The sequence below is a fragment of the Haliaeetus leucocephalus genome, unplaced genomic scaffold (assembly GCF_000737465.1).
Source record: "Haliaeetus leucocephalus isolate CR32 unplaced genomic scaffold, Haliaeetus_leucocephalus-4.0 Scaffold605, whole genome shotgun sequence".
Taxonomy (NCBI): domain Eukaryota; kingdom Metazoa; phylum Chordata; class Aves; order Accipitriformes; family Accipitridae; genus Haliaeetus; species Haliaeetus leucocephalus.
Window position 1 is genome coordinate 529351 of NW_010973041.1, and position 22898 is coordinate 552248.

At 43.1% G+C, this 22898-nt stretch overlaps 1 protein-coding gene across 4 annotated transcripts in view; it reads left to right on the forward strand.

The window, feature by feature from the left end:
* The first annotated feature begins 6 nt into the window (after window positions 1–6).
* The window catches only part of DDX58 (DEAD (Asp-Glu-Ala-Asp) box polypeptide 58), a 27211-nt gene continuing 4319 nt past the window's right edge, over window positions 7–22898 (forward strand). Inside the window, exons 1-16 of one of the 4 annotated variants that reach the window (XR_775055.1) lie at window positions 7–140; window positions 270–401; window positions 3219–3397; window positions 4729–4879; window positions 6607–6732; window positions 7563–7676; window positions 8667–8820; window positions 9729–9984; window positions 10630–10792; window positions 11210–11311; window positions 13412–13569; window positions 13889–14024; window positions 14897–15045; window positions 16337–16427; window positions 17158–18051; window positions 18861–18946. Coding sequence is in view for 3 of the 4 variants with exons in the window: in XM_010578100.1 (XP_010576402.1) it covers window positions 35–140; window positions 270–401; window positions 3219–3397; window positions 4729–4879; window positions 6607–6732; window positions 7563–7676; window positions 8667–8820; window positions 9729–9984; window positions 10630–10792; window positions 11210–11311; window positions 13412–13569; window positions 13889–14024; window positions 14897–15045; window positions 16337–16427; window positions 17158–17328; window positions 18861–19012 (2340 nt within the window). In the remaining variant the exon portion in view is untranslated. Of the gene's footprint in view, window positions 141–269; window positions 402–3218; window positions 3398–4728; window positions 4880–6606; window positions 6733–7562; window positions 7677–8666; window positions 8821–9728; window positions 9985–10629; window positions 10793–11209; window positions 11312–13411; window positions 13570–13888; window positions 14025–14896; window positions 15046–16336; window positions 16428–17157; window positions 18052–18860; window positions 19013–22898 lie in introns of those variants that run through there. The other 3 variants (XM_010578100.1, XM_010578101.1, XM_010578102.1) reach the window with 3 other exon arrangements.

Genomic DNA, 22898 nt, shown 5'->3' on the forward strand with positions numbered 1-22898 from the left:
GCCGGGGCCGGGGCCGCGCGAAGCCGGCCTGGCCATGACGGCGGAGGAGAAGAGGAGCCTGCAGTGCTACAGGCGGTACATCGAGAAGAGCCTGAACCCCGTCTACATCCTGGGCAACATGACGGACTGGCTGTCCGACGGTGAGCGGCCGGCCGCGGCTGGCTTCCCCCGGCGCCGCCCCGCGCTCCCCGCGGCTGGCGAGCTTTGCTCTCCCCGCCGCCGCTGCGGGTGCCCCCCCTCACTCTTTGCTGGCTTCGGGTTTTTGCTAGAGGTGAAGGAGAGGGTCCGGAAGGAGGAGGAGAAGGGGGTGACGGCGGCCGCCGCGCTGTTCCTGGACGCCGTCCTGCAGCTGGAGGCGGAGGGCTGGCTGCGGGGCTTCCTGGACGCCCTGGTCGCAGCAGGTCGGTTCCCACTCGCAAGCGTGGTTTCTCTCCGCGTCTCCCTTTCCCTGCCAGAGCCACAGCCGCCGCCCGCCTTCAGCGGGGCAGGGCCGGCCCAGCGCTCCCGGGAGGTGGAGGGGCGCCCCGTTTCCCTCGGGCGTCCTGCTGTCGGGGCCTGTCCCGCCAGATGAGAGGCGGTAGGAAAAAGCGGGCTGCCGGGGGCTGGAGGGCAAACTCTTACGGGGAAACGTCCCTCTGAGAAGCAGCTGGACCCGTTTCGATTTTGGAGAAAGTCAGTGACGGGTGAAGGGGTGCAGAATAAAGCCGCGCTGGCAGGAGGCTTGTCTGTCTCAGGGTGTTTGGAGGAGAAACAAGGCAGCCGTTGTTCTCACCAGCTGTAGTTAAAGGAAGCTCAATCCCCTGAAAGAGAAAGCTAAATGGGTTTCAGGAGGTGCACGGGGGCTAACTGGTAGGATGGGATAACTTCATTCAAGGACAGAGTCTTAAATTAGGAACTGATTTTTAAAATTATTCAGGAGTCTTGAAAGTCTTAAGTTTCAAGAAGTAGGTAACCATTAATAGCTTATAAATTCTGATTGTTCCTCACTAACTATGACTGCTTGATGTGTGAAGTCCTAATGCAATTTCCTTTTGAAAATGTGACGGAAGAGACTATGAAGGAGTAAAACTACCAGGATTTGCTGGCTTTCCGCTATACGTGTAGGTTCTATTGTAGATTCTTCTTGGTGGTTTATTGGGTATCTCAAACCCGAAAATCTCATGCCATAAGCCACGCTGGTTTTCATCTACTCACTGTTAACTACAGATAATTACAGTATCTCAGTGAGCAATTATTACAAAATTTCTTATCACTTGGATCTAGCCCACTCCCCCCTTAAAGCAAATACTAGGCCCAGAGCAACTTTTTACCTGCCTGTGACAGTCCTAACTTCTGAAATACAAACATACCTTCTTTGAACACACTGATAGCATTCAGTTTAGTGTATCTTCACCAGAAAACTGAAAAAGTTAACCTGCTGACTTCAATACTTACTAATTGGGCCTGAGAGTAGCATTTAGCGTTACTCTCTCATATTTGGCAGATACAGAGGTGATAATTAGCTTAAAGACTGTGTGGTAAGTATCCACACCATTCTCCTGCTTCTCCAAAAGAAAATAAAAAGTTAGGCAAATTCCTTCTGTTTGCCCACAGTTCCTCTGGGACGCTGACCTGCTTGCTTCCACCTCTGGAGCCCACCCAGCAAATCACATAAGTCCTCTAAATCTGATTCCCTGCCACTGTCTGTTCCAGGACAGTATTTTCAGCTGTTTGCTGACTATCTAGGCTGCAGGTGTCTGCGTTGCTAAGGAGGGTTGTCGTGTCCCAAGGCTGGAGTGACTCAGGTTCATGGATTTCCTTTGTCAGAAGTAAGGTGAAGACACCAGGGGAGTTCAAACGACAATCAACATTTATTCAACCAAGCTAACCTTGCTCAAGTACAAGTGAACTTATCGATATGAACCTTGCATCATGTCATTAAGCTGCCGTTTGAAAAGGGAAGGTGTAGAAAAAGAAACGGAAAAAGGAACATGAAACTATGTCAGTGAACTGTACAACGTGTACTAACCATACGTAAGCCTTACTTATTTGGGGATCAATTCAAAGAAGAAAATAAGGAGATCTCTCCCGTTGAGTCACGAGGTTCAGAGTGGACCCCCTTGCTTTCTAGACTCCTTCTCAGAGAGGAGCCCAGGGGCGACTGGATCCACTCCTAGTCCCAGACTTGGTCAACAGTTTATGTTTAAAAGGATGAGGTGTAGGGACTGTGGAAAAGAGAGAGAGAGAGAGAGAGGAAGAAAGAGAGAAGAAAAGGATTTTATCAGTCCTGGGTCCAGTGTTGGTCCAGCCAGTCTAGAGATCCAGCTCCGGAGGACGCTTGCCGAGAACTCGTCCTCCCTTCTTTTGTACCCAAAGGGTCTGCCCCTGTAGTTGGGGGCTTGCTGCCAGTGAGCAAGCGCAGTGTGAGCTCAGGAGTGTTCCAGAAATGAGTCGGTGGTCTCGACATGCGCAGTTCACATGCCTGGGATTCTCTGGAAATGGGTTGGTGGGCTTGGGGGGACATCGGGTAGTTGCTTTTCTCTCCCACAGGCATGACCGTTGTCTGGCCTTTCCTCCAGGTGTGTACATTGTGCTTCTTCTCATGGTTGCTTAAGATAAGGAATTGTGCCTTTGGAGAAGCGTGGTCCCACCTTACGTGGGGCCTTCTCCTCCAACCACATTTTCCTGTTCACACAACTCCAGCACTTCTACAGAGGCTGTCTTCTCCACCAAAGTTCTTCAACAAATGTTTGAGACATTGGCTATAATTTGTCAGACTGTCACAAGGGTGTAGCCAAGGACAGGACTAAAAAGGCTAGTAAATAAAAGAAAAGAGGACCAAAGGTGTTTGTGATTCTGAGTAGTGTTCTGTGCTCTCGGAGATCCTGTGGAAGAGTATCATGGACTGCAAGGATCTAAGGTTTGTATGGATCAAAGAAAGGCGTTTGTTACAGTTGCCTGGATGATGTGAGCTGTGACATCATGTAGCTCTTTTTCCTCTCCACAAGTGTTACTGCTCTTTTAGCACAGGGTTTTTCATGTTATAGTTACAAGTGCTGTAAAGGAAAACAGTCACTTAATCCATAAAAATTCTTTGTGGTTCACCTAGATTTTTGTCAGTTACAGGCCAAAATAATTTTAATTTCTCCAGTGGGGCTGAGAAGATGTTTTTTCAGCTTGTTCCTACCTATTCTAGCTACACATTGAATTCATAGGAACAATTTGTCTTTTTCTGAAAGGGTACACTGGACTGGCAGAAGCAATTGAAAACTGGGACTTCAGCAAACTGGAAAAACTAGAGTTGCACAGACAGCTGTTGAAGCGGATAGAAGCAACAATGCTAGAAGTTGATCCAGTAGCACTCATGCCGTACATAAACATGTGCCTGATAGAAAGGGAGTGTGAGGAGATCCTGCAGGTATGGTTAATGGTAAAATCCCAATTTTTGCCTAGTTTTGCTGTGGAGAAGTGCTGGCTGCCTCACTTGCTGGATGAATTGGTGCCCATCCGTCAGGCTGGTGAGTGAGAAGGGTGGCCAGCCACGATCCCCCAGGGAGGGACTTTACTTTCCTCTACTTAGAGGAGGCTTTGCTGTGTGGCTGCAGCTCCCCACAGCAGCACTGTCTGCAACACCTGCACGTCTCATTCTTCACGCCTCTGGCTTGGTGGATAAGGTGGCGTGCGAAAGGGTTGCAGGCAGGGAAGCAGAATGGGGTGGCTTTGGCACTGACAGTGCTCAGCTCTATGTCTTGGCGAAGTCCAGGCTCCTGTGAAGAGACCGCAGGGGCTCTGGAAGGTGCCATATTACAGTGAAATGGGTGCCTTGCTATGCCTTTGAAATAGACCCCTTTCTGGAGTGTTCACTCTGCATTAATGCTCCTAAAAATACAGATGGAAGTAGGCAAAGTGGCATTTAGATGATGCCTAAATTGATTCCTTCTTGTCATGGGATTTGATATAGTCATAGTCTATTACCTTAACTGTGGCAACCACTAGAAACTATGTGTATGGCTCTTCCAGTTTTGTCAGCACCCAGAGGGATGGTCGTAGGGTGAAAAGAAACTTCTGGTCTGAAGTCATTAGCTAAATACTGTGACACATAAGTCAACAACATTTTCATTGCCTTTGGATGTGAAGCTGCTGTACTGTTATGCGGTTCTAGCTCAGTGTTGTTATCGATGACTGATAACAAGTGATATTACCAATCACTCGTAATTTATGACTGGTTAATAATAAGTTATGATGCTGTGTGAAGGAGTCTTCTAGGTGTTCTCACTCCTTGTGACTCCTGAGAAAGATTGTTTGCAGGTATTCTGTTTTTAAAGCAGTATTTCTTTATGGAGATACATAATATTTGGAAAGCTATTGTGTCTGACTAAACATCAGGCCTGCATACTTTCACATTTTCCTATTCTGGAATGTTTTTTAATCAGTTCGGCCTCAGAGATTTATGGCAGATACAGCTTATTACAAGGACCTTGCCAGATGAAAATTCACAGAATAATTCAGACCTGGTGAATATTTAAGCAAATAGCCTACCTGTTGATGTAGTCCAGCTAATTTTAGTGTATGCCTAGGCTGGCAGAATTGCACTGGTAGGTAAATGACTGAATTTTACTGGAAACTTTTATTCTGTGAGAAGGAAATGCAATTTTCAACTGAACATCAAACAAAACAAATCAAAATATCAAAGAACAGCGGTTTTGCTCACTCAGAAGCTACAGCAGCTTCTGTTTGTTGTGTGCGCAGGTCAGCGAATACAGAAGCAAAGCAGCTGGGATAACTAAACTCATTGAATGTCTCTGTCGATCGGATAAGGAAAACTGGCCAAAAAGCCTTCAGCTAGCACTAGATAACACAGGATATTACAACGCAAGTGAACTGTGGGATATAAGAGAAGGTAAACTGTGAATTGGTTTTATGATGCCCTTTTCCTGTTCTTGTACGAGACAGTAATTTTTTTTTTTCAGGAGAGTAAGACTAATTTAAAAGGATACCATCAGACTGCATTGCTCATTGTTGTTTAAAAATAAAACCTTTTTTTTTATTTATTTAAAATGTCTCATATATAAAATGAAATACAGGTACTACCCTACAAACCATCAGAAATTATCTTTTGAGTATTTTTGCTCCCATATGGTTATGAATGATGCCTTTTTTTTGGCAAACAGAATCGGACAGCATACAAGGCTCTGAAGGTACAAAACTAACAAAATGTTTATCTTCTTCCCTCCATTCTGCTGTAATTCACCTTTTACCATCTTTTTGGTTGCTTGAGTTGTGATAGATGCAATGTTCTCTGATAAAACATGATTAGTAATTTGATATTCTAGAAAGTGATATAGTTCCATGGTCCACAAGTGACTATGTTCTTATTTTGTAAAAATGCAGAATTTCCCCTAAGATTTTGCTTTTGTCATTGATTTACCCTTCCCCACTTGAAAAATACCTGTATGAGTACTCTGCAGCATGGGAGAATTTAGAGCAGAATACAGTATTTCACTACAACATAATGAAGACAGACAAGCAATTTTAGATAAACTGGACTGTGGTTCTTTATATCTACATTTGCTTTCTTCCAAACCACAAGTGATTGTTTGAATTGTTTTTAATTAGCAACTGGGACAAGCTGCTTTTAAGTGGCTTCTTAAACAACATTTGTTATTTTGAAATGGTTTTTTTTGCTGTAGTCAAATGTGTGTAATTTCTTATCTGCAGATTTAATCATTATATATATAAAAATTATATAAATTTATAAATAATAATATATAAAATAATATATAAGAATAATACTTATATAGATATTATTTTATGTAGGTGATGGCTATATATATTATTTGGTTAATGGTTATATTTTATAAGTTAAAGACACCACTGTCTTTTGGCACAGCTTCTGCTAACATCCAACTTAATAAAGCCAAAGTCAGCCTACTGAGCAAACGTTGTCCATATTGGAAGCATTTTAACGCTAGCAGTTAAGAAGAGTTGCTAGTGTACATTAATCACAGATACTGTGTGCTTTCTGGAGCTGGATTATGGTGCAAATGTGTTCTCCCTCCGTCTCCAAAAGCAGCATTTTGTGATCATGTGTTCTGTTTGCAACAAGACTCTTCATGCAAAGCCCAGTGACAGTTCTTTGAGAAGGTAATGCTTATGGGGCCGAAGAAAATTTTGGCAAGCATCTTCGGAACCTCTCTTGATTATCATGTAAGATAAAGGGTGGAGATAGTCTTACAATTTCTAGGTTCTTCCAAAAGGTAAGGGGAAAGGGAGAGCAAAATCTTGAATTTATGAAGCTTCTTAAAACTCCTAAGTATTTTTCATGCTTGTGGTTAATGTCCATGTTAAATCTGTAATCTTGTCACTTAATATAGAGGATATAACTTTGTTCCCAATCTATTATGTCCTTTGATTTTTAAGGGATAGATAAATGTGCATTGTGTATGTGGGTCTTCTAAACCCAGGACTGTCAGTGCTGTCCATCTTACTTGAAAGGGAGCCTGGATGCAGTGTCATTTTATGTAGTCTTTCCATGCTAGCTATGAACTCCTCCACCTTGTCATCCCAGCAAATACAACATTTTAAAATCAAAGGATCAGTAGCATGCCTTTTTTTGTGATTGTACAGATAATGGCAAAGGTGTGGATGGTGAAATGACAAATGCCTCTGAGAACAGCTTTGAAACCGTGGTGACATTTTCTGAAGAAGCAGAATGTGATAATAATCTCAGTGAAAATCTCTGTTCAGCTTCAGGTAAGACTTAGCAACTTAAAACAGTTTGTGGCTGGAATTCTCTGTTTCTTTAGATTCCTGAAGGATGCAGATGCGGTATCCCACAAAGGAAGGTACTGAGGACCTAGTTCAAATCTCTGACTTGATTTAGCTGTCTTCTGTTTTAATGTTTTAAGGATCTCATGCTGGGCATCACGTATGTTGGGGGTTGCCACCTCATTTACCACATTTCTTGTGCAAAGTTGTTCTGCCAGCACATTATCAACAAGGTCTCCAAACACCAGACTGTTGTAGATGCATCTCCTCTGATACAACTAATTCACACATGACCTGATATTAGCCAATTTAGAGAGCTGAATGTGGCTGCAAAGGATCTGTGCAGTGGCTGTCATGTCTCCTATAGCAAATTTTGCTCCACAAGTGGTTTCTAGTTCCTGTTCCATAAGTGCAAACCCTCTAACAAGACCACAATTTAAGAGAGTATTAACTTCAAAAGTCTGTAGAGCAGAAGGCTAAAAGGAATACTGTGCATATATTTGGGGGAGGATAAGCCCTTTTGTTTTATTTCTGAGTTGAAAAAAGACCAGTTGAGCTGAGAGTTGTCAGCCAAGACTTTGAAATTAGTTCATTTTAGGAAACACAGTCAAGTGGTAACAAAAGTATGCCATCAAACCTACACAAAATTCTTGTCTGGTGCGTATGTCCTGTTAAAAGGCTTGTCTGTCAGAGAATGCTCCGTGTAGACTGCAAGGACTCTACCTCTATCCTTTTAAATAGCAACTGTGTGGGGCACAATATATTTTATGCATTTCTGTTGCAATACTCGTCAAAAAAACATGGTTCTCTCCTAGAAGGCATCTATCAGTCTTCACGTGTTTATGAACCAAAGAAGGCTTGGAGCTACCAGACTGAACTTGCACAGCCTGCTATCAATGGGAAAAACACATTGATATGTGCCCCTACAGGTAAGAAAACATGTTTCTTAGAAAAATTCTGTTGGTGGAGAGGCCTATGAAGGATAGAGAAGGGTAATGGTTCAGTCAACCTTTTTCAGCTGTTTATTTAAAAGCAGTCTTCCTTGCAGGACTAGATCCAGATCTAACCTGAAATTAATGACTAAGGGCAGCACAGAGACTGAGCAAGACAGATGTGTCTCTTTGCACTTCAGTGCTTGTATTCAGATTTCTGTGTTCTGACCTCTGCTTTCTCATTCTCTGGTGCGGATTTCTGAGTTAAAATCACTCACTGGTCTTTGCAGATCTTTAAGAAATCTGGACTGCAAGTTGAAGGAAAAATAGGTTGAGTTGCCCTGAGACTCCCCTGTCTTCTGTACTACAATGCCTACAACATCAAAACAGCACAGGGAATTTTTGCAGTAGCTCAGGACTGAATTAAGAAGATGGAAGTTCAGCAGCAAAAGAGACATCGATCAGCTCTTTCTCTCCACCTGTGTTTTCCATGTTGCTAGCCTGATTCTCCCCTGGGCCCTGGAGAAGCAGGTGGGGTAGCAGAGGCAGGGACACAGAAGAGCTCTGGGTGGCCTGCACAGTGACCCTGAATACTGAAGGAAAAGAAATGTGAGGAGCAAGGCTGCATGGGGAAGGATGGAAGCTGAAAGTGCCCAGTGTCTTTACCATAGTCTGATGTGGGACCACACACTAAGAGCAGAAATAGACTCAGTGATTTCAAAGACCTCAAATAAAACTGCAAATGGATTTTCCTTCCCAGTGACTGCTACATGGTCTTTACAGACTGAGACTGTGAGGGAGAAAGGGATGATTACCCACCTGAGTAAGCAGCAAGTGTGTGTTCAAATCTGTCCCCAGAGAGTCTGGAAGTGTAACAGCCCCCTTGTCAGCTCCCCATTGTTACAGGGCATCCAGATGAGACAGGCATCTGGTTGCAAATACACCCTTTCATGCTAGTACTTTACCTTTCATGTTCTTCATTCAAAGGATCTGGAAAAACCTTTGTGGCAATTCTGATTTGTGAACACCATTTCCAAAACATGCCCTTAGGACAAAAGGCGAAAGTTGTCTTTCTTGCAACCAAAGTGCCAGTGTACGAACAACAGAAAACTGTATTCAAGCAGCATTTTGAAAGAAGTGGGTAAGTGTAATTCTACCTGGTGGCTTCCTCTGCAGAAAATAAACAGCCCTCTAGGTCAGCTGTGGCTAGGGCAAAATGTAATGGGTTTACTGGTGACAAGAGTGTTTGGTGTTAACATGAAGATGATGCCTAATGGTAAGAATGGCAAGTTACTGTGGTAGACTTTGTCTGGAGAGTCTGAAGTCTGCTTTTGGAGAGTTTAAGCACTGGTTGTGCAGCATCTATGGAAATGGCCAAAGTATACCTGTGCTTGCCTCTGGAAAAAGGTGAAGTGTGCTCTCTCTTGAGACTCTTTTCAGTCCTGCTTCCAAAGACGAGGCAGTTCCAGGCAGCAGTAGTGGGATTCCTCTTGCCATTCTCAAATGGCAGTCTCTCTCTCTTTTCCAAATGGAAGGACCCAAACTTCTTTGGTTTTTCAACCTCTAGTCAGAAAATGACAGCCCATCTCTCAGATGGGACTGAAAATTGTTTAGGGGCATATTGACAAGCTATAGCTTCTGATTTTGAAGGAACTGATTACTGAACATTCACATATGAATCCTTATAGCTATGCGAAAATGAGGCTGCTGGACAGAAATCAGTCCTGTGCTGGTAGACATATACAGAAAAGGGATGAAGGACAGGATCTCCAAATACAGCTTACATGTGAACTGACAGATGCAGCTTAAATGTACAAATTCATCACCTCTCAAATCTAATATATTCTAGTTAATGGGAGTTGAAAATCCAGTTGTTTACCTTCAGCAGTTTTTTTCTCAGCTTCTGTGAGTCAAACTGCCAGCTCTAACAATTTGACATTTTGAACTTAGTCACTATCCTTCAGGCTTGCTGAAAACTCCATTCTTCTAGCTTTTCTTGCCCTGCAAGACATCCTTTTTCATACCGTATCTTTTGCCTCTTCTTTCTAGATATTCTGTTCAAGGAATTAGTGGTGAAACAGTTGCAAATGTCTCCGTAGAAAAGGTTATACAGGACAGTGACATCATTGTGCTAACACCCCAGATTCTTGTGAATAGCATCGAGGAAGGGATCCTTGGCTCCCTCTCCATCTTCACTCTGATGATATTTGATGAATGCCACAACACTACTGGCAATCACCCTTACAATGTGTTAATGAGTAGATACCTGGAACAAAAATTTGACTCTGCAAGCCAGCTGCCTCAGGTAAGGCCCAGTGTGCCAGTGGTGGAAACATTAAAGAGAAGTATTTTGCAGTGCAGTCAGCAAAGCCCGAAGTCTTGCCTTTTGTGTTAATGCAATTCAAACTCCCATTTAACAATGGCTGCAAATTGAAATGGTAGCATCTGGAATACTTTTTCCCTTTTCTCGGACACCTCCAGGCTGTTTTCCTGTGTTACGTGTTCCCTGCAGCTGCCAAGAAGGACTGATGAAGCATGACAGAGACTGGAGTACTTGAGAGCAAACAGGATTGCTGGGCTGGGAAGAAAGCATGTGCCCCAGAACTTACATCATCTCTTTGTCACCTCTCTGTTGCTGTCTTCTGCAACAATAAAATGGATTTGCTGTTTCTGTGTATGATGAGCACTGACAAATACAGCTGGTTATGGATTTAAGTGGGTGGATAATTTATTATCAGTTTGAATACTCTAAGCTTGAGTGCCTTGGAGAGGGCATGAGTGGGGACAAGGTTTGGCTCTGAAGATTTAGTCCTTGCACTTATGTCTACTTCAGTTGCCTGTTTTGTTTCCTTGTTTTTGAAAACAGTAACAACTTGGCAACGGGTAACAGTGTCTCCTGGGGTTTGTTTGTGACAAAGGAGCAACCACTGCTATTCATGTGTGTGCTCAGATTGTAGGTTTAACTGCTTCTGTTGGAGTTGGTAATGCCAAGAGCACCAAGGAAACGATAGAGCACATCTGTACCCTCTGCTCCTACCTTGACATACAGGCCATATCCACTGTCAGAGAGAACAAACTGGATCTGCAGAGATTTACAAACAAGCCAGAAACACGTAAGCACACTTCCTTTTTATTTTCCTGTGAGATGCGAAGCACCATAATTAAGGCAGCTATACAGTTCCCCTTCGGTCAGGTGAAATTAAAAGCTTAAAACTAAGCTGGAGCTTTGCTTCCTGCTCGTTTGAAAGGAGTTTAAGCATGCACTTCATTGTTGCCCCACAGTAAGACAGTGCCCATTTGGGCAAATTTTCTCTTTGCTGAGATACACAATCTCTGATTTTTATTCAGATCTGCCAGTGAAGATTGAGCGCTGTTTCTTTCTGTGCAGCTATAAATCTCATTAATGATAAACATAATTATGATTGCATAAAGCACCATATGTAGCATTCTTCTGGACAAGAATTTGTTCTGTGCTGCCCAGGGAAATGTTTTACTTACTCAGGCCGCTGACTTCCATTTCTTGTGTCTAGATGTCAGATGGGTTAAAATGCGAGATCAGAATCACTTTGCAGACATTATCTCAGGTCTGATGTCTGAGACAGAGGCGTTGATGAGGAGGATTTACTCAGTGGGTAAGATACTGTAATATGCCTGTAACTGGGATTCAGTCTTTGATTACATCAGTGTGAATCCTTGTGGCTGCTAGAACAGTCACTCTTTTTCCTCTTCCTTTCTCCTCCTTCCTTTTTACTTGCCTTTAACTAATTTTTCCTAAATAAGAAATTACAGGTAGAAGAGTCAACTATTTTCCTGTTATACATGATTAGTTTGATAATTATAAATATTTTTGCATGGATTTCAGCCTGTGTTTCATTCAGCTAAGGATGATGTGGTTTTGACACTGTCAAATAATTTTGAATGTTTAAAGAATCTCAAAGAGAACTACCAAAGAGCTTGCTTTCAAAATGGAGTGAGCTGGATTTCATTGATGAGAGATACCTGTATGTTCTTATTTGGAGAAATGATGATACCTAAATCTGCTTCTGTTAAGGAAAACAAGAAGGGTCTCAGTTATGGTGTTACTCTGGATGTTTTAATTTCTTCCTTTCAGCGACAGTTTACTTTCACTCTTGCTGCTCTGAGATTTCTTCTCATATTTTCTCTGGCCTCTCTGAGTTGCGCTCAGAGTTATTTCTAGGGGTACCCTGACCACCTTTTCTGGTCAGCATTTTGTCCTCTTTTTACCTCTGGGTACCCCTATTTCCACTGTTTACCAGGTGTCCATTATTTGTTATTGAAAAGCATTTAAGGTAATTTTACAGAGGAGCATCTGTGGAACATGAACACCACCAGAGAGAGGATGTGGCTGCCTAAGAAAGGAAACACTTGTCTGTAGGGTTCCAGCCTCAGGAGGTGCAGTGTTGTGAAGGATTGCAGAGAGGAAGATGCATGGCTGTGAGAAAAGAATGGGTCTCACTGTCATGAGACCTAATTCTGCAGCCCTGCAAAAATCAATTGATCTCTTCTGCTTTTGCAGAATTCCTAAGTGCTGCCCAGTAAGTGGCTGTTATCAACAAATTTGAGAGCTACAGGGGGTACAAAGCAGAGACCGATGGATGGCTATGCTCAGGATCAGCCTTGGTCTATCCAGCTCTGAATTAAAGGAGCAGGCTTTTGCAAACTGACTAGGGTGCCTTAAGCCTGTTTACCTCATTTCTGTGCTTTCTAGATTTACAACCACACTGCACTTCCCAGATATTGGAAAGCGAACTATATTCTGGGGCAGGAAGGGAGAATTAAAAAACCCCCACCAAAACAAAAAAACCCTATCCAACCAAAAAAACCCCAAGCCAAAATCCAAGAAACCCCAACAAAGAATAAATACAGTGGGATTTTCAAACTGCAGGCTAAATTAAGCAAACACTTCTGAAGTTTATTTCTGCATCACAGTTCCTCTTGCATGAATGTCATTGGCTTCCCTTCTGTGGACCCTCTGATTACTGAAGTTTGTGAAGCACTCAGACAGAGTATATACATGACAAACAGGTACTGACTAGTTCTGCCTCAAGAACAGGCCCTTGGATAATACACCTTTAAGTACCATGGACCATTTAGCAAATGAATACTTACCTGTGGAGTAGCTGGTAACTCAAGGAGCAATGCACATGCAGTTTCTTGAATACTGTAGGTTTCTTATAGGACAAGTGAGCTCTATTTTTATTCCTAAAGACTCTGCAGATGTGTGTATGTACACAGATCCTCAGCTGAATTGTACTAGGATAATTTTAGCCTAACATGTATACACTGAAACACAGGGAGTGAAGAAGACAGAGCCAGACTCTTCTCAGATGGTTCCCAGAGGCAGGACAAGAGGCAGTGGGCACAAACAGAAATACTCAAACAACAGGAAGAACTTCTTTGCTGTCAGGGTGGTCAAACACTGGAACAGGTTGCCCAGAGAAGTTGTGGAGTCTCTCCTTGGAAGTACTCAGAATCCATTTGGACATGATCCTGAGCGACTGGCTTTAGGTGACCCTGCTTTGAGCAGAGGGTTGGACTAAAGACCTCCACAGGTGCCTTCCAGCCTCTGATTCTGTGATTGTATCATACAGTGTTCTTCTGTATAGGTTTTTTAGACCTAACATTCCTAGAAATGTGTTATCTTCTAGCTAACTGTTCTGGTTATTTGTTAGTCAAGATTTACAAATGTTTGTTTCCTCCTTCTTTACTAGACACTATCTCCCAAATCAACAGGAATGATTTTGGAACACAGAAATATGAACACTGGATAGTTGCCACTCAGAAGAAATGCAGGCTGTTGCAACTGGCAGATAAGGAGAAGGAGAGCAGCATTTGTAGACACCTTTTCATTTGCACTGAACACCTGCGGGTAAGTGTATATCCTCTTTCCTTCCATATAGAGGTGGAGCCATCCTGTTTCTTCTGATACAGGTATGTTCACCTAGGAGCAGGTTTGGAACCAAATAATTTTATTTGATGCAGGCTAAAGCATAGTGTGTAAGAGTTGTGTCTTACTATACTCACTAAGAACAGTATAGTGCAGAAGAGACTTTGTAATGCTTGTGTTGACATGCAAATGGAAGAACAACATAAGTTTGTAATACTTAATCTAGTTAAATTAAATTTGCATTCATACCCTGTCCCACAGAAAATGAGGCTTAAATGTGTATGTCTCTCTTTCTGAGCAGAAATTCAACGATGCTCTTATCATCAGTGAAGATGCCCGCATTGAAGATGCTTTAGCCTACCTAACTGAATTTTTCACAAATGTCAAAAATGGACCATATACAGAGTTAGAGAAGAAACTGACAGCCAAATTTCAAGGTATTTCACACAGTACCTGTGGCAGTGGCAGGTGAGAAGAGGGCTTATGGTAGGATAATCCAAGTGTTTTCTTCAGAGTAAGTGCAGTTGTTTTTCCAGAAGTTTTGTCCGTGTGGGTGCAAATGTAGTGTTAGGGTAGGCAGGAGGGAACTTACTTTCTGGGACTGCAAGCTTTTAGCGCAGGAGCTAAGGAAGTAGTAGTAATTGTAGCTAGATGCTATAGTAGGTTCTTACCTGCTTGACTTGGAGATAAGTCAGTGATGTCCTTAAGAGTGTGCCCCACAAGTAGGGGGATGGTCTACAATCGTGGATGCTGGCATCATTAGATAAGGCAACGTACACTGCTTGATGCACTGCCTAGCCTCCTCTTGCCCAATGCTGCTGGACGAATCCCAAACTTCTGGGAAGAAGCAGGTGGCCCTTCTACCCTTCTGATTAAAAGTTAGAGGTGGCACTGTTCTCTAACTGCTGATTTAGTAGCAGTGTGCTGTAAAACAGCCTGTGATCTGGTGTGTTGCAGTGTTGACTGCAATTTTAAATCACTGGGCTGTCTGGCCTCTGGTGTCAGTTGTTTCCTAAAAAGAAATAGCACTGCTCTTTGCAAGAACTGAGTTTGTTTTGATGCTGTCTTTTGACTCGCAGTATGTCACAGAGGTTCTTCTGTCAGTCTGCTACAAAATGTGAGAGATTCAGAATTCTTTTTTTCTGGGGATTTTGTTGTATTTAACCACTAGCTTTGCATCTGAAAGAATGGTATAGAAAATAAAAATAGATGCTAAAGAGAATGTGGGTGGCTTCGTAGGTTTGGGTGAGAATTCTGGTTTTGGCATTAAAGAAGGTGAATTATTCAAGACACTGCTGTTTTCTTCCAGAGAAAGAACCAGAACTGACTGCCCTTTCAAAAGATGAGTCAAATGAGAATCCTAAGCTGGAAGAGCTTGCTTGCATCCTGGAGGAAGCATACCGCTATAACCCAGACACTCACACTCTTCTCTTTGCTAAGACAAGAGCCTTAGTAGCTGTAAGACATTTCTTTTCAAAGCTCCTAAAATGGGAAGTGAGAAAATAAAATCCCTCATCTATTACCCTTCCCATTTTGATCTGGAAATTGAAAAATATGCATGTATTTGATTTTCCTAAGAAAATAATTATCTTTCTATATCTTCCTAAGCACTGATGCTATGAGACAGGATGAGGGTTTTTTTTTTTCCTTTTTCTAAAAACTACAGTACAGGGGTGGTGCCCTTCATCACTTTTTCTTGCTACGTGTCATAGCTGGTCATTAAGCCATCAGATTTTTACTTTAGGTCTGAAGTAATTTTTAACAAGATGTATTACAATGTTTTTGGCTTTAATGTGGCAGTATTATAAACCAGCATCTCTGCTCTATTACAGACTGCACATCAGGAGGCATTTGTAGGTTTCCCCGAGGATTCCTATAGGCCCAAAGGAGGCCTTTGCCCTAGCATGTTCTTGATCAATAAAAAGGAAAGACTTTGTTGAGCAGATGATCTCTGGACCCTTCTGATGCACTGGTCTATTTCATACTTGCCTAGGATCAAGAATCTAGGCTGCATGATCTTTTTTCTCCCTTCCAATACATTGTTCCCAGAAAAAAATCATGTCTGAATTAACTGTGCTGCTAATCATTAGCTTCAGTAGCTCTTAAACCTTTACTGCAGGGTGTCACAGTCTCTGGCTACTGTAAACAGATTTATCAGCTCAGAGTCCCAATCCCCATTTTATCCTTGGGTATAGACATGCTGGATGAAATGCAAACCAGAAAAATATTAAAGGCAGGCTAAAGTCCAAACTAACAACACTAAGCATTTGCTGGTAACTTTCAATTATAGAGGTAAAAGCCTACTGTAGCTTGGCTGAATTTTGTTCTTACGTAACAGCAGTTTGAAGGTGCTACATTCACTGTGCAGTGAGAAAGTGCAGTTTGTAAATAGCAACTCATTTCCTGTGGATCCCAGAGGTGTAGTATTCAATGATCTGTTGGTTTATAAGAGAAAAAGGCATACTTTTTAGTGGTGAAAGGCTGCTTGCTCTCTAGTCAGTCTTTAAGTTGCAGGGGTGGGAAAAGTGGAAATCACCTGTGGCATGGTTCAATCTGGCATCATGGCTGTGACCCTTGCTTTCTTACCTATTAATAGATGCTCCCTCCTGATGCACAAGTCCCACCTTCTTTTATGCTTTTGCTTCTCAGAAGTATTAATTGTCTAGGCAAGCATGGGCAGGATCTACGTATCTATCCCAAACTAACATTTCATCTGGACAGGGATCTAACTCCCTGATTTGCTTTCCAGGCTTTGAAGAAGTGGATAGAAGCAAACCCTCTACTTAGCTACATAAAGCCAGGTGTGTTGATGGGTCGTGGAAGAAGAGATCAAAAAACAGGTATGCAGATTTGCACTGAGGAATACCAGTTGCTAGACCTATGGTGGCTACACTGCTGAAATTGTTCTACTCTTCCTGTGTTCATCTTCTGTCCTCTTAAACAGAGGAAGGTCATGAAAGTTTGTACTTTGCTTTCTTCCACATCTAGAAGACCTTTAACCAATCCTAAGGAGATGCTTACTTTTTCTGTCCAGAATCTTTGGTTAAAGCAGCAGTAACACTGTCAGTGACCCTTTGCTGCAGGATTCTTTTGCTAGTTCAGAAGAAGTTTAGAAACTGTTTGCTATCGTGGCTTCTTATGATTACTTCTAGTGGTATCTTCCCTGTTCCTTTTACAGATCCCTCTCTTATTTTGTGTGTGGTTTTAAGGTAGAACAGAAGCTATAGCTGAAATGAATTATGCATGGCTTAAGTTAAGAGTTAGCTTGGGCTTAAAATAACTAAGCTGTATAGGTCTCTCTAATAAAGGTCAGCTAGGTGTTGTGTCTGAAATCGTATTTCCCAGGATGACAATTTGTGTGGCACATCAACAGGAATTCCTGCTCAGTGGGTATAGTACGCAGCCAGCTGGATACACAAACTTAAAGTACTTTTCCAGATCAAGAGGACATGCTCATTTTTAATCACTTAAATAAAGAGAAAATGCAGGTATCTTGCTCAAGGAATTCTTAACTCTTCTTAATTTAAGGAAATTAGTGTTTTTTCCTGACACAGTTTCTTGGTACTGTAGGTATGACCCTCCCAATGCAGAAGGGTGTGCTGGATGCATTCAAAACCAACAAAGAGAACAGACTGCTAATTGCTACATCCGTTGCTGATGAAGGCATTGATATTTCTGAGTGCAACCTTGTTGTGCTCTACGAATACTTCGGTAATGTCACCAAAATGATCCAAGTCAGAGGTATGGAATTTCAGAGCTATTATTTTAGAAACCTGTTTTGGCCTAGAAAGGGACAAAAAGTGCTACTGAATTACACTTTGGAAATACTATAGTAATATGTGCATGTCTTGCTGTTATTCCTCTGTGCCCCTGAGTGAAGTCAGATGAATGATGGGACTGGACATGACAAATTTGTTCACAGAACTGAGTCCTTGATGTTGTGTGACTTTTCTTTTGCCATGCAAATTAGCCATGCTGCACAAGGTTATTGAACTGTTGAGGACTGATCCCTCAAGTGGCTAATTATACATATAAGCAGAAGTATGGCTAGAAGAGCTGTAGTCAGAAATAATGCAAATCATTCTGTGACAATTTACAAAAGACTGCTGTAATGGAGTTTCATGCATTGCCATGGCTTCTGAAGACCTTCCCCTGCCCAGTGGCTTATTGCCAACACAGCTACTCATGGGTACCTGAGACCTTCACATCTGCAGATTTGTAACATTCAAGACAAGAAAAAAGGAAACTGTTTCTGTCTTGGCTTGTCTGAAGAAGTCTGTCAAGACTTTGGTCTTGAATCTTGGTGATTTTACAATAAGGCCAGTGGAGGGGAATGAAGACCCACACTAAATACTGCTTTCTGTTTATGACATTCCTAAATGTCATAAAACTGCCTATGTCTTTCAAGGGTGCATCTGCAGTACTTTATCGTATCACCCAAGTAGATTACTTCATAATTTGATGGTAAGTGATCTTAGTCCTCTGCTTTCAGGGTTTGTGTCCCGTGACTTTCTTATTTTTGTCTTAGAATGAAATAATTGGCCCAGAATTCATGTTTATGGGTGAAAGGATAGTGTTTCTTAACAAGCCATGAAAGATGCAAAGAAAATAGGCTGCGTCAGTTTTAAACAACATAAAATCATGATTTTGGGGGAATAGGAGCTCAAAAGCTAATGTGAACACTTTTTCTAACCGAAATACTTCTGAAGTGGTACGAGATCCCTGTAGTTCTTAGTTTGCCTGTGACACAGCAGCAAAAAGCAGGCAGGCAGTAGGCATAGACAGGCGATGAGATGGCACTTGCTCTTGTCTCTTTTCTTGCCATCACCATATTTCCAGTTCCTCAGGTTTTTTGTGATAAGACTTTTTCTTTTTTTAAATAGACACCAATTAGCAGGGCAGAAAACTAGTAAGTAAGACTAAGATGAACCTTTTTCCTCTAGTTTTTTTCCCACAAGAAGACAGCAAGATGCTGTACAATAACTGAAGTGTCAAACATGCCTGAGCTTAACTGAGGCAGGCCACAGAAGCAGTCAATACAGCACTGGCTGGGTGATATCCATGAGGGTGCCTGGAAAGGTGCATCTTGTTCTGGCTTGTGATTGAAAAAGAGCGAGCTGAGAGACTGCTCTTCAGAAGCAGCATTATCTGAACCTGAACATGGGAAACAAAAGCAGCCGCACAGAAGTCCTTTATGCTCTTTTATGGCATAGCTGCCGCTTTTGCACATCTTGTTAAGAGTAACTAAAGAGGATAAATATGTTGCTGTATAGGTCGTGGAAGGGCAAAAGACAGCAAGTGCATCCTTGTGACAAGCAAAACAGAAGTGGTTGAGAATGAGAAACACAACCGTTACAAGGAAGAAATGATGAATGAAGCTATTGAAAAGCTACAGAGTTGGGATGAAACAACATTTGCAAGAAAGGTTTGTACTTCTGTGGAATTTTCATACGCAAATCTACAGGCGTAATCTATATTGGCCTTAATCTACAAGGGCTCTATCTAGGACCAAGTGATAACTTGAGAAAGGTATTCACTGTATTTGGTTTCAGACCAAGGCTAAATCAGCAGAGAAGGGATAGTGTGTACTGCTCGCTTGCAGAATGTCATCTGTACTGTAACTGTAAAAAACTTAGAAGTTGAGGTAGAATTTATGTAAACTTCTCAGCTTAGAAATAAAATATAAACTATTCTGTCCACTGGAAGAAAAATATTACTGTGTCTGGGATAGTGGACAGGGAGATGGGTAACTATAGAGACGGGGGTAATAGGTTCATCCAATTCTTGTTCAGAAGCACTTTATCTTTGCTGCAGGCTGGTAGAAGTGCTTTTCTAAAGTTGTTTGTTGTCACACCAAGTGCTTGTTGATTTCAGAGCAGTGGTTTCTGGGAGATGTCAAGAAACCATTGTCTGAGACATTAACAGGATGACATTTGGGTTTGTACCTGCTCTTCTACTGGTGACTTCTTTTGTACTGCCTACAGTACTGTTAATCTTTGCTTCAAGCAACTTCTGGCAGGTGAACAAGCCTAGTAGAACACCTCAGTACACATTCAGTGCTTTTCATTAACCCTGCTGTGTGCTGTGCACTTACCAGATCAGAAAACATCATGAGGGTAGAAAGAAGTGTTAAGTACTTCTGATGCTGAGGTGACATGTAAGAGGTGTTGCGGCCTAAGTCAATGACAGATTTTTGGCCGGGCAGTTTTCTGCCTGGCGCAGCAGGCATGTTTCCTCTGTAACCACCCCACCTTCCTAGATGCCCTTGCGTAATAGGTATGAGGCTCTGCAAGTGGAATCAAACAATGATGAGGATGATGGTTCATGTAGCTTGGAGGTGTCATCAAGGTTAAACTGGCCTATGCCCTGTGTCAAAAACACTTCCATAAAGAAAAAAAGACAGGTCACTGTCATAGGAGACCCTCTCCTGAGGATAACGGAAAGCCCAATATGCCGACCAGACCCACTTCTTAGGGAAGTCTGCCACCTCCCTGAGGCCCAGGTTAAAGATGTGAAGAGAAAGCTTCCTACCCTGGTATCGCCCTAGTATTATTATTCATTATTGATTTTTCATGTAGGCAATGGTGAAGTTGCAACAAGAAGTCCAAGGGCAATCAAAGAGACTTCAGGGCCTTGGGACAACTGGCTAAGGGATCAGGAGCACAAGTAGTGTTCTCCTCTATCCTTCCAGTTGCAGGCAATGACAAGGAAAGAAAGGAAGACCCAGCAGATCAATACGTGGCTCTGAGCCTGTGTCACCAGCAGAATTTGGGGGTTTTTGATCATGGGTTGGTCTACACAACACCAGGTCTGCTGGCGACAGACAGGGTACACCTGTCTCAAAGGGGGCAAAGGATCTTTGCGCAGGAGTTAGCAGGGTTCATTGAAAGAGATTTAAACTAGATTTTAAGGGGGAAAGGGATAAAACCAGGCTTGCTAGAGATAAGCCTGGTGGTGGCATGCCAATGTTTAAGGGATGCTGTGCTAGCGAGGTCCTTCAGTCTGCCATCTCAGTGGAGGTAGGGGATGGAGATCCACACAGTGGCAAAGAATCAAGGGGTTTTGATGTGTTAGAAACCATGGGAGTGACTGAGAACAGTCACATAGGAACTTGGGCTTCTTCCCCCTAAAAGGTGGCAGGATCAATAGCCCAACTGAAGTGCATCTACACCACTGCACACAGCATGGGCAACAAACAGGAGGACTTGGAAGCCGTTGGGCAGCTGGAAAACTGATAAAATTGCAATCACGGAGGCATGCTGGGATGACCTGCACAACTGGAGTGCTGCAATGGATAGCTATAAACTCTTCAGAAGGGATTGGCAAGGGAGGAGAGATGGTGGGGTAGCCCTCTATGTTAGGGAGTGGTTTGATTGTTTAGAGCTTAATGATGGTGATGAGAGGGTTGAGTTTTTATGGGCAAGAATCAAGGGGAAGGCCAACAAGGCAGAGGTCATGGTGGGAGTCTGTTACAGACTGCCCCACCAGGACGAAGAGGCAGACAAAATACTCTATAAGCAGCTGGAAGTCTCATGATCGCTAGCCCTTGTTCTTGTGGGGGACTTCAACTTGCCAGGTGTCTTTTGAGAATACAATACAGTGGAGAGGAAACAGTCTAGGAGGTTCCTGGAGTGTGTGGAAGATATCCTCCTGACACAGCTGGTGAGTGAGCCAACTAGGGAAGGCACTAGGGAAGATGGTTGGAGGCCATCTTGGGCACAAAGATGATGAAATGATTGATAGCTTTTGATTCTCAGAGAAGTAAGGAAGGGGGTTAGCAGAACTGCCACCTTGGACTTCCAGAAGGTAGACTTTGGCCTGTTTGGGAGACTGGTTGACAGAGTGCCTTGAGACGCCATCCTGAAGGGCAAAGGAGTCCAGGAAGAATGGACATTCTTCAAGGAGGAAATCTTAAAGGCACAGGAGCAGGTCATCCCTATGTGCCAAAAGATGAGCCAGTGGGGAAGAAGACAGTGCTGGCTGAACAGAGAGCTTTGGCTGGAACTTGGGGAAAAAAAGGAGAGTTTATGACCTTTGGAAGAAGGGGCAGGCCACTCAGGAGGACTACAAGGATGTTGTGATGTTATGGAGGGAAAGAATTAGAAGGGTCAAAGCCCAACTAGAACTTAATCTGGCTACTGCTGTAAAAGACAATAAAAAATGTTTCTAAAATACATTAGCAATAAAAGGAGGGCTAAGGAGAATCTCCATCCTTTATTGGATGTGGGGCAGATGCACAGTGACAAAGGCTGAGGTACTTAATGCTTTCTTTGCCTCAGTCTTTAATAGTAAGACCAATTGTTCTCTGGGTACCCAGCCCCCTGAGTTGGAAGACAGGGACAGGGAGCAGCATGAAGCCCACATAATCCAAGGGAAATGGTTAGCAACCTGCCACACCACTTAGACACACACAAGTCTATGAGGCTGGATAGGATCCATCCAAGGGTACTGAGGGAGCTGGCAGAAGCGCTCACCAAGCCACTTGCAATCAATTATCAGCAATCCTGACTAACTGGGGAGGTCCCAGTTGACTGGAGGTTAGCAAGTGCAACACCCATCTACAAGAAGGACTGGAAGGAGGATCCAGGGAACTACAGGCCTGTCAGTCTGACCTTGGTGCCGGGGAAGGTTATGGAGCAGATTGTCTTGAGTGCCATCACACAGCACATACAGGACAATGAGGTGATCAGGCCCAATCAGCATGGGTTTATGAAAGGCAGGTCCTGCTTGACTAACCTGATCTCCTTCTATGACCAAGTGACTCGCTTAGTGGATGAGGGAAAGGCTGTGGCTGTTGCCTACCTGGACTTTAGTGAAGCCTTTCACACTGTTTCCCACAGTGTTTTCCTGGAGAAACTGGCTGCTCATGGCTTGGACAGGTGTACTCTTCACTAGATAAAAAACTGGCTGGGTGGCTGGGCCCAAAGAGTGGTGGTGAATGGAGTTAAATCCAGTTGATGGCCAGTCACAAGTGGTGTTCCCCAGGGCTCAGTATTGGGCCCAGTTCAGTTTAATGTCCCTATCAAAGGTCTGGACGAGGGGATCGAGTGCACCCTCAGTAAGTCTGCAGATGACACCAAGTTGGGTAGGAGCATTGATCTGCTTGAGGGCATGAAGGCTCTACAGAGGAATCTGGACAGGCTGGGTCGATGGGCCAAGGACAATTGGATGAGGTTCAACAAGACTCAGTGCTGGATCCTACTCTTGGGTCACGACAACCCCAGGCAATGCTCCAGGCTTGGGGAAGAGTGGCTGGAAAGCTGCCTGGCAGAAAAGGACCTGGGGGTGTTGGTCAACAGCTGGCTGAATAT